The 12,163-nt window shown below is 41.8% G+C and overlaps 1 protein-coding gene across 14 annotated transcripts in view; it reads right to left on the reverse strand.

The window, feature by feature from the left end:
- ANK3 (ankyrin 3) overlaps positions 1–12,163 on the reverse strand; it is a 430,392-nt gene that overhangs the window by 28,748 nt on the left and 389,481 nt on the right. For all 14 annotated transcript variants that reach the window (XM_064145162.1, XM_064145163.1, XM_064145166.1 and 11 more), the window contains one exon: positions 581–8,278. In XM_064145162.1, the coding sequence (XP_064001232.1) occupies positions 581–8,278 (7,698 nt within the window). The remainder of the gene's footprint in view (positions 1–580; positions 8,279–12,163) is intronic.

Below are 12,163 nucleotides of genomic sequence, written 5' to 3' on the forward strand. Positions count from 1 at the left end.
TAGCTTATTATAAGGAATAGCTTTAATTTGACTACGTTGCCGGTGCTTATATTGTTTATTTGAATGGTTGTGTGTCTTAATAACCTACAAAGCAAATTTTTTTTTCCACAGATTTTAGGTTTTCACCTGTGTAAAGCCAAATGTCAAACTACATGATGTCGTGTAATGAAACCAAACATGCTGACAATCTAGCTGTTAGACTGTACACAAATTGTTGAATTACTGGTGGAAACCACCAAGACCAGATTATCATCTATCTTTACTACTTTGACAGAATAAATTTGCTGTCATAAAAGAAATCTTTCCGTTTCTGAGTTACATAAATGTTTAGTTACATGAATGTCTTTGGCATGCTTCACTAGCTTTCTACAGTACAGGAGTTGTTTGAAGGAAGAAAGAATAGCAGAAGACAGCACATACAGATGACAATGACAGAATGAAAACTACAGTTAAGTCACTCCACAGGCAACCACAACAGTTCATGCACTAGGATCAACAAGTTGAAAGTTTTACAAACTAGGCTTGATCTCCACGAGGTGAGCCAAGAGAGCTCCAGAAACCTGACTGCCTTCATTCTCACCAGTCCTCTTACTCCTCCTCCTCTCACTGTCGGCCTTTTCACTCTTTGATTTTATAGATGCTGCCTCTGTTCTCATGTCTCTAGCAGACTTCGATGTAATGGAAGGCTGGTAAACTTGAGTAGCTTCTGATAAGGATGTGTTCCTTGATGTACTGTCTTCTTCATCATCAGAGACCTCTGACTGCATCTTTTTCTCTTCATCAGATAGACGATCCACAAGCTTTAATGTCTCACCACTAATTCCCTTAAAATATTCAATAGAATGTTTACATACCTCCCTAAGCTGGTTTTTCCTTACTTTAACTGTTGTCATGGTGACGGAGGTAGATCTTACCTTTACTGGTAATTTAGAAGGAAGCTGCTTTGCTTTTTCTTTCTCTACCTGCTCTTGTTTTGGCAGGGCTGGAGTTCTTCTAGCTAGATTACTCTTATGTGTATTTTTTACAGGAATCCTAGACCTTGCTTCTAGACAGGGAGAATTGTTTTGTTTGGCTTTGTCAGGCTTTTTAGCCGCTCTCGCTTTACTCCCTGTATTGCTTTGGAGAATATTCTGTGAAAAGGCTTCTTTTACTGAGCTGGCCTTTACAGGAAGCTTGGATTTTCCTCTAGCCCCTACCATTTCTGTTGACTTTTGCTGCTCTCCGTGTGGTTTTTGCTTATCTCTTACTCTGTGTCCTTGTGTTGTCCCTGTACCTTTTCCTGAAGTGCTTTTCTCTTGATTACCATTCTGGAGGGAACATTTGGGTTCCGAATGTTCTTTTAGCACTACATTACAGGTACTATCATCTGGAGGGACAGCGGATGAATCCAAATTGTTGTTGTTATTATAATTATCTTTTGGAAAATCAGTGTTTTCTGTTTGCCTACAGCTTGTCTGGCTAGAAGCTGAACTCGCCATCACTGCTACAGCTTCATTTTCTAATCCCTGACCACTTGGCATCACAGCTTCTATCTTATCTGTCATTTCGCCAGGGCCATCTTTCTTCAGAGTCATGGTGGAAGCAGAAATTCCCATTTTAATTGGTGTGCGCAATTTGGGGTCAACTTTAGAAGCATTTACCGCTGCCGATGACTTTTCCAGTGAGTTACTACCAAGGGTTTGTTCCATGCAATCTCCACTGGCCTGGATGATGGGCTTATGTTCAACTGCTGTTGTTTCTACTGGTCTCTCTAGGTTTGTTTCTACAGTGCTGTCCCCTGCCTGTGGCTGTGTGGTGACAGTGACTGTACTTTTATCCCCTTCCCCCTTGTCCCCTGACTTCCCTTCAGAAGTATGCTCACCAATCTGAAAAAATTGGAGTCTTTCTTCAACAAAATCCCTCTTGCTCATGTCAATTGCACCACTGCGAGTCATCTCAAACATCTTCCCTTCATGAAATGGGAAGGGGTTGGGCTCGCTAGTTGGTGTACTTTCATCTGTTGGAGTTCTGGCTGGCGTTGTATCGGGTGTTGTTGCTTGAGATCTGTCTTCCACTGCCAGACCAAATGGCTTAGCCTCATCATCCCTTGATTTAGTCTCAAACACTTCATCGTCACCTCGGTTATTGGACCACGGATCAAAATCTAGACTCTTGGTGGCCACTGTTTTGAAAGGTGTTGCAAATTCTTCGTCTACTTTATAACTGAAATATGTGTCAGGAAATACAGTCCTGTCAGGGTGTCTGCCTTCCAAAGTGAAAAACTGTGCCCCTGACTTCTGGTCACTCTTATCTCCGGCTTTTTCAGAAGCTGGACCCTTTGAAGGTGCCTTGTCTTCTTCGGGGCCTACCTTGCCTTCCTCTTCAATGACTTCAAGCTTACTCTGGCTAAAGCAGCGATCGGTCTGCTTTAGAATGCCTTCTGTAGTCCATACGTCCTTTTTGGTTTCAACTGCTGGACCTGCAAGTTTAGAATCACTCTCAGTTAAACCATCATCTTCATCTTGCAAATCATAACCGTCTAGAGAGTCAATCTCTGTTGCATCGGTATCATGGGAGAATTCTGCAGTGGTTGCTATGGAACACTCTGTGACAGACTGGTCATTGTTACTCCCATTTTGCACTACATCATTCTGGGGTGAATCAAGCCCAGTGTCAAACTCATGAGGTTTCCCAGAAGCGGGATGTCCTAACTCTTTCTGTTTCTCAATCTTTTCAGGAGCTCTGGGTTTTGAGGTTTCTTTCTTGTCATCTTCCAGTTCTTTCAGTTTGAATGTATACTTTTTAAGTGGAACAGGTTGATAGAGAGATTCATCATCACTGGAGTCACTGACATCTGCTCCCGGCGGCACAGGAGATGGTGGCTGTACTCTTATGACAGGTTCAGCCAGCTGGCATTTGTCGTGTTCATCTTGCAAGTTGACTTCTGTCATTTCCATCTCACTCTCAGTGGAATAATGAGGCTTCTTTTCGGACTCGCCTTGATCTGCATCCAGTGGTGGAGGAGGAGGGAATTCGATGTAGGCAACTCTGTTACCTTTGGGTCTTTTGTTAGAGTCCTTATTTATGTGATTAGGTAATGCTTTGTCAATCTGTGGTTCCACAACTTCTGCCTGTTTTACAGACGTTGACTTAGCCTCTGCTTCCTCCTCTGACTCCTCAGATACCTCAGGTATAGGGCTGGGCTTGCCTGGGATATAAGCTATTAGTGAGTCGGGTGTTTTAGAGGTAAACTCATAACTCACTTCCTCTGAACTTGGTGTTTCTGGTGTTAAAGGGCTTTTACCAGAGCTATCTATAAAGGACACTTGTTCTAGTGTGTCATCTTCTGGACTGCCTTGTGGAGAAGGAGGTTGTTTTTGCTGTCTAGCTGTGTAAAATGCTCCCCTTGTCTCTTGTACTGTCTTACTCTCCTGACTGACAATTTTTTTTATACTTCCTTGTTGCACCTCTTTCTCATATTGCTTTCCTACTTGTACAAAACTGACGTAAACAGGTAAGGTCTTAATCTCTTTTACTCCCTCAGTGCTTACTAGAGGTGCAACTTTATCCAAGTAATCACTGGCACCAGGGTCAGCTAACTCACTTGAAGGAAATTCCTTTCCAGGACTGCATTCTAAAGAATCTGGTGATTTGCTAGGGGATAGCTCAGTTTCCTCAACAGGAGGACTTAGTCCTGTTGAGCTCTGCTGCTTGGTAACTTTCCTGGTTTCTGAATGCTTTACTTTCTCATCTTCCACATAATCCATCTGTCTCTCAACTTTCCCCTTAATCACAGCTGACTGGGATACTTTGGCTGAACGTTCATAAACACCATCAAGCATGGTTCTCTTCTCCTCAACAACTCTGACTGGAATATGGGACACAGCAATGTCTTCTTTCCTTTTGGGTATTTTATCGGCCACTTCACCATTACGTTCCCCCTCTCTTACAACAAATTCTCGGTATAAAACCCTTTTTGAGGGAGATTTTACAGTCAGTTCCTTCACTTCTTCTGAATGGATTCCATTTGCTGCCAGTTTGTGCTCCGTCACAGTGATAAATTCACTTTTTTGGTCAGTTTTAGCTTCAGCGTGATCAACATGGTTTTCTTTTACTGTATCTGGAACCAGCACATGTGCAAGTCTTTCTTTTTGTGTTTTATGATTAGAAGTTCCAGGACTTTCCCATGTCCTAAAGATCCTTTTGTCCCAGTGTCCCTTCATTGTTGAGTCTGAGCCACATGCCAGTTCTTTTGTCTGTGGTTCTGAAAAGTATTCTGGCACGCCTTTACTCAGCTCAGTTCTTTGTTTTTGAGTGTCTGAAGCATGGGAGTCTTCAATAGCTTTTGCTTTACCTGGAACAAATTCTTCCTGTGTTTTCACCTCTTTCTGTAAAGCTGTGCTCCCATCAATGACTTCGACTTGCTTTGCGTGTTTCTCTCTGGAATAAAACTGATACACTGGTAACTTACTTTCTTGCAGTTTCTTAACTGGAATTTTGGAGTGACCATCCAGTTTTTTTTCTTCTTGAGTTGCATCCTTACTCCTCGGACTTATACTTTGTTCAAATTTAAGCCTAATGGAACTGAGTTTTGATTGCTTCAGCTGAAATCCAGTCTGTGAAACCTCAGGTGCTCCAGTCTGCTGAGCACTTCCTTTGTGTTCCATAGTTTGTTTAGAGTCCTCTGCATGCTGCACAAATATCCTTTTTTCAGGACTGCTGGGCAAGCTGGATGCTCTTCGTTCATCCACCTTGGGAAAGCATTTTCCATCATGCGCATACTGCTTCACCTTACTCCATTCATCACCGGATGACGGCAATTCAGCGAGCAGAACTTTCTCGGGGCTGCTGCTGGCAGAGCTCTGGCTAGAATGTATTTCTTTGCCATTCTTTTTATGCTGCTTCTTCTCTGGAGACTGTAGCTCATCGTTCAACTTCTCTGTTTTATCCCGAAAAAACTGTGATACTTCAGTCAGTTTTTCTTCTGCCTCTTTAACAGTCCTGTCCACCCTGTCTTCATATATCAACTTTTCTCTACCTCTGTCTAATCTGTCCTCAGTAAAGCGCATCCACATGGCATGTTTTGGACTACTAATATCTCCAGTGTAGTGTAACACTGTCACTTTATCATAATGATCGTCTTTAGACATTTTACCTATACCATTTTCAGATACATCTTTATAGATTTTGGAGAGGATCTCTTTTTTGGGGGCAGTAACTACTTTTTCTCTGCATCGTTTATCAGACCCCTGTAACTCTGCACTAAGGGGTAGAGCATGGTCAGTAACTGACTCCTCAGTATCAGAATGAGACACATCTAGCTTTTCTGAAAGAAGCATTTTCTCAGCAAACCTGTAAGACTCCCCTCTTAGTTCTGACAACTCATCATCATGGTATTCTATTGAGTGCTGACTCAAAAGCTTCAGTGTTTTGTAAGAGTCATCAGACATGAGTTGAGCAGAACTAGGGCGACTGTCCTCTTCCTGGGACACAGGAGTGTTAACTCTAGAGGATTCCAGATAAGAAGGAAGTGACTCTTCGGCTGTGAGCTCCTCTTCTTCTTGCTGACCTTGTTCATCTGAACAAGGAAAAGCATCATGTTTTTCCAACTCTTTTAAGTTAATATCTCCCCGAGGTAAGTCTTTCTGATACACATACATTTCTTTTTCTGGATGCTTTTTTGTTTCTCTAATAATGACTTCAGTAGGTTCAGCCTGATTACCTTTTTCAATATGGACCTCTATTATTCGCTCCAGTTTGGGTTTCACTTTGCTGTCCTTCTCTGCATGTTGTGGTGAAGTTTCAGCAGACTTGCTAACATCGGATGTTACTGATGACTTATGTTCAAATAGACCTGCCAGTTCTTTGGAAGGGTCACGTCCAGATTGAAAGGCTTTCATTATGTCATGAACAGACATTGTTTCCTCAATTCTTTCAGATGTGCTTTCAGTGCACGGAGGTTTATGGTAAACCATCCTAGTTGTCGTAGTGATATGAGTTTCTTCTTTTACTCGGACACCTTTACTAAGGACACACTTATGGTCATCTTCTTCGCTGCTGCTGGCTTTCATTTGAAATGCTTTAACCTTCTCTTTTATAGATCCAGCAGGCTTTTGCTCCAGCTCCATAAATGCAGGAGTAGGTTTTGAGGCTGGTAGCTCCTCTGCTTTCTGCTCTGGAATTTCTTCAGATGATGGTTCGTAGCTGCGGATAACATGAACGACCTCAGTTCTTGTTTCCGTAATGACGGGAGGGATGGGTACATCATGGAAAAGTGGTTTTGGCCCTGTGCTCTCAGCACTTTGTGGGGCAGAAGGTGTCTTTTCACTCCTTGTTTCAAAGCCACTGTCAGACAAGGGACTTTTATCTTGATCATGTTGAGAAAAGTCATCTGGAGACTCTAAAATAGTGTCTGTTCCAAAAAAGGAATCTGCAATTTTACATAACTCCTTTTCTGATGTTGAAGGCCTCATGGAGGCTGGAGGCATTTTAAGTTTATGTTCCTGCAATGCAATAGCTGGTTTTAAAATGCGTTTTTGTCTCTCTTCACCTTCTTTTTTCCCCTCTTCAAACTTGTACTTTATGTTTGTTAATGAGCTGCTACCAATATCGTTTGCTAAGTAATCAATAACTTTTGACAAGCTATAATCCTTTTCCGACACGGTTTTAGTTTTAATTTGGACCTTCTCGGGAACAGATATAGGAGGGCTTGTCAAAGCTTGCTGTCTCGCTTCATCAATCTCCTCTGTACTGAACTCTACCCAGTCATCCTCAGACAGGTGTCCTTGATCACTTTTGGGTGCTTTAGCAGACCCTTTACTTTCTAAACACACATCTTTTTTGAGAATCTCGCTAACTTTTACTAAGTCCTCTTTTACTTTCTCAACAATTTTAAAGGGCTCTTCATCATCAATTCTACCCTCTTTTGGTATCTCAGGCTGGAACGGTTTGTCCTCTGTGACATCTGTCTGCAATATTGCAGTCATTCTTATTAGATCCTCCTTCATTTCAGCGACATCTTTCAGTATCTCCTGACTGGAGGATAAAGAAGATGGTGTGGACAATTTGAGAGCAGAAGGTGCTAAAAATAAGGATGATTTTACTGGTGATGAAGTTCGACTAAAGGTAGGCTGTGTGCGTGCCTCTGTAGTCAATGTTTTAATAGGTGACAGCAGCGCAGCAGCTGATTTTGTAAGTGAAGACGACTCTGGGAGCTTCTTTAATGCTGGTTCAGACAAAACATTGACTACAGAATATACTGGCACTGTTATTGTTGATGAAGTTACTGATGAGGTAGTTGCAGATATTGACCCAAGGGCTGTGTACAAAGCACCTGCAGGAGGAGTTCTCATTGACTGGAAAGCTGATGGTGCTGAGGACACAAATGACCTGAGTGGAGAAAATGACATTGTTGTAGCTGTTGAAAGCACTCTCTCAGCCGTGTCAGCAACTGCACTGGCAGTGCAACTTGCAGTATGTGCAGCTGCAGCCATCTTGTCTTGAAAAACAGCTGCAGCTTTGGATCCGTTTATTAAGTTGGCAGAAGATGGGTATTTCAGAGGTGACACAGATCCATTAAGCAATGGTACCTCTGTGTGCCCAGCTACATGTTTTGCTGGCGACGAGAGAGACGAGGCCATCATGACTTTAGAGGATGAAACAGCATCAACTGCTGACTTAGCAGGTGACACCACTGATTTCAGAGGGGACGATAAAAGTGAAGATGCTGATGTGATGACCGATTTAAGAGGCAAACTTGAAGAGTACATGTTAATGTTGGATTTGGGGGATGCTGGAGGCGTCATGGTTATGGATGATCTCTCCAAGAGAGATCCTGCTGTAGTCACTGGAGATGTCCGAGAGGGGAATGTAGTAGTGGATGCCAGCCCTTTCAGACTAGCAGCTTCTGTGACTGCAGGAGCTCTGACGAAAGAGCCTGTAGTAACCTGTATATTGTAAGGAGGCTGCGATACCACAGTTTTTATTGGTGAAGAGATTGTCCGAAACGATCTAATCGGAGATGCTACATCACTAACAGATTTAACTGAAGATGTGGTAGAAGCTCCTAATGTGGATTTGATTGGAGAAGTAGAAGAAACAGACCATATTGATTTTAATGGGGAAGCTGTAGGAGTGTTAGAGGAAGAACTTGATAAGGAAGTGAAGCCTGATTTGGTTTGCCCAGGCACTGTAATTGGAGCTGTTGTCCATGACTGATATGGCCGTGTTGAAAAGAATGGCTTGTATGAGTAAGTAGTAGGTAGGGATCTTGTTGCTCCTGCACTCCGTTCAACTGTTTCTTAAATTGTTAAATCAAAATCAAACATAAAAATCAACAAAAATGATTGAAAAACAGAGAGACCAGAGAAGAAAATTGGTCAGTAAACGTTGTAATATTACAAAAAGCAAGTACAATTGTCTGCATGAGTTAGGATGAAAGAGGCAAAAGAAGATTTTTAAAAGGAAAGGAAAAAAGGATGAGCCATATACTGATGACTGCTCAAAAATAAAAATGCAACATGAAATGAGTGACAGAAAGCACACTGCAACCAAATCTGCAAACAATGAGGAACACCAGACATGAAGAAGGAATCCATGAAGTAAAAATAAAGCCACATCAAAATTTCTTCTCTTACTTCCTATTGACTTTCTGATGTGCTACTTCTGAAATATTTGTTATCAGTTCTGTTTTGCCTGTTTAGTTATGTCACTGCTTTATGGAACTACTAGAATTATCCTTTTAATAATTTCTGCTGTTGTTTTATTCAGTTATTGAACCTATACAAAATATAAACCTGTGCAAAATGACATTATATAGCTATATTTTTTTTAAGCACTCAGAACTATTTCATGCAGAACCCAAAATTCCTTTAAGTGACAGGCAATTGATGTGCAAACTGTGAAGCAACTGGAATAAATTCAAATCTATAAATCCCATGCACTATTCGGATATGCTTCACACTCACAAAGCCAATAAGAGCAAGAGCTTTTCTGAGTCAGTATTTGAAAAAGAACAAAAACAAAGAAAGAAAAAAGAACTTTTGCATTAGGTTTTCATGCGATATTCTTTCTTGTTGGGTAAAAGCTAAAATAAAACTTCACATGAAATGATTTTAAGAAGCATATGTCGTATATGGGATATGGAAAGTATATGATAAACGTGAGCAAGCAGAGCAAACTGAATGGGTTTTTTATTCATGCACAATATATCATGTCAAAACGAGCACACAGATTAATACATTTTATATACTTATTGAGCACAAACATGTAAACCTTACAAAATATTTTCACAAAAGGCTACTAAAAGAAGAGTACACTTTTTCTACAAGATGTAGTGTCTTGGTACCTTTTGAGGAGATTTCTTGTATCAGCTCATAGACAGACCTGTTCAACTTTACATTTCTCAAAAGGTAACGTGAGAAAAGCAGAGAACAACATATTATGCAAAGACTTCCTGGCAAGGACAAACCTGTTCACTGTTACCATCCTCCAGAAAACTCAGCTTATTCATAGGCATCTCAAACAAAACTCATCATTAACCACATTTTGCATCACAGGAGGCACTCATGCCAGAAGAACAGTATTCCTGGGAATCCCCACATATCCTCTGATACAGCAATAACATTCAGAGAGTTGGCACTGAAAGCAACTTAGAGGGCGGTTTTTTTTTCCTTTGAAGTTTGAGTTAGAAATGGAGCTAAAATATCCAAACAACTTCTTCAACACACCTTTCTCTGAAGTTACACTAATAACTTTCCAAACATGAGTGATCTGTCTTGTAGACAGGCAGTAACTTACAGTGAAAGGAGCTTAACAAAACTAATACTAAACTTAAGACTTAAATCCACACGCTTGTAGAACAGTGAATATTCAGTATACCACAGGTCTATATCCTGCAAGGAGAAATGTGCTGGTCCTGTAGAAGCCAATTGAGCCCAAAAGGCAATGTGGATGGCTGGCAATATTGCAATATGAGAACATTTAGGTTGAAGAGAGCTTGAATACTAGGCCTGACTGGCACAGCCTATGTAAATAAACATCCATCTTCCTTGGAAGCCCAAATATACTTCTTTTTTCACTCAAAGAGGAAACAGTGTACTTCATTAAATGATCTAGATTTTATTATGAAGATTAATTGGCAACAGCTGCTAAGATTCACCAAACATTCATGCAGTCCCAAGTCCATGAAACAAACCCTAAAATCATTTATAGAATCATAGAACAGTTCAAGTTGGAAGGGACCTCCAAAGGTCATTAAGACCAAACCTCCTGCAGTAAGCAGAGACATTCTCCACTAGATCAGGTTGCTCAGAGCCTTGTCCAGCCTGATCTTGAATATCTCTAGGATGAAGACTCAACTACCTCCCTGGACATCCTATTCCACTGTTTCACCACCCTCATGGTCAAGAACTTGTTCCTAACATCCAGTCTAAATCTACTCTTCTCTAATTTGCTAGTTTGAGCTTAGCTGGAATGTTTTGGTGAGAAGAATTAGATTACAGGCTGTGAAAAGGAAACAAAGGTGATGTCTACTTCACTCATAGGCTTGCTGAGATGTATGAGATAAAGAACACAGATAATGGAGTCTCTCTTTGGGGCTCAACCTCTCTAACCTAACCTGGCATCTGTGTGACTAATCCATCTGCTTCCTAACCCCCTGGCCGACCCTCCAAACTACCTAAAGTGTAAGGCAAAGTCTTGGGTAAGGAAGAGGGGTGGGAGGAAGGTGGAAGGGTGGTTGGGAGCCCCTCCTGGGGACTCAGGCTGTTGTGTTTCTGTATTACTTTTTAACTGGTATATTTCTGTATATATTGTATCTGCTTGTACACTGTCTTAAGCTGTAAATATAAAGCTTCATTCAATTTTCCAGAGCCGCTGGGTTTAGCTGGGTGATTTCCAACGTTGGGGGAGGAGGGTAACACCCAAACCATCACAGTCAAGAACTTGTTCCTAACATCCAATCTAAATCTATTCTTCTCTAATTTTAAACCATTTCCCCTCATGCTATCACTCCAGGCCACTGTGAACAATCCCTCTGCAGCCTTCTTGTAGGCCTCCTTCAGGTACCGGAAGGCCACAAGTAGGTCTCACTGCAGCCCTTTCTTCACCATGCTAGACATCCCAGCTCTCTCATCCAGTCCTTGTAGGAAAGGTGCTACAGCCCGCAATCATTTTCATGTCCCTCCTCTGGACCCATTCCATCTAGCCACAAAACATCCTGTTCAGCAATTGGTGTTTGGAAATGCCCTTACAGCACCCCCCAGTATGCTGTGATGAGCTGGTCTATCACAACTGTCTAGTGAAGCAATCAAATCAAGAGGCTCCCCTCTTAACATCTCTTTCTCCTGTTAAATCATGGATCCAGAGATATTAAAGATGCTTCTTCTGTGCTACTTATTGCAGCTGAGCAGAAAATCTGGTTCAAAGAAAATGGAGTCATTTACCAGTGTCTGCAGCTATGACACAACTCCAAGAGCAGGGAGCTTGCCAATGTTAGCATTTTTAAGTAAGAAATCCCCACAACTGTGTGAGACTTTAGAGTAGATAGTGCTCTAAAGAGTGAGTTTATTTTATTTAGTGGCCCTTTCTGGCTACTGGACATTTTTAGCCTTAAAAATTTCCATCCAAGACTTTATCAGAAAACAGATTTGTTATTGCCTTCCCTGCTTGCAGCTGGTAACTGAAGTCCTGAGAGAACTCATATAAGTGGCCCTGACCTCACTTCTGGGAAGAGCTGAGGGGCCGTTGGGTCCTTTCCCTTGAGCAAGGCAAGCTCAGGGAGGCTGGGGAATATCCCGCCTGCCTTCCTCTCTTCTTCAATGGCACAGGAAAGTATGCAGGGGGGGAAAATCTGTGTGCATATGCACACAGGCATTTGTTTGAGTAAAATGGATGACTTCTGCTGCTACTGAAACTGGAGGAGCCGTACCATCAGGTTCACTGGAAACAGGTAGAGGTTCATCACTCATGTCAACCACTGGAGCAAACCCCCTGCAGTGTAAGGCTGCCACAACAGCATTTCTGGCTTTGTATTGGGCTGTCTGGAAGAGCTACATCTCCAATATCATGTCCACACCTCCCACCAACATGGTACAGGTGGTAGTGGCAGATGCTGACTGCATGTCAGGTATGCAGAGGAGGTAGTCCTCAGGCTGATGGCCAAACTACCTGTGATTTTCCTGGT

This window comes from Pogoniulus pusillus, chromosome 6, assembly GCF_015220805.1.
Source record: "Pogoniulus pusillus isolate bPogPus1 chromosome 6, bPogPus1.pri, whole genome shotgun sequence".
NCBI lineage: Eukaryota > Metazoa > Chordata > Aves > Piciformes > Lybiidae > Pogoniulus > Pogoniulus pusillus.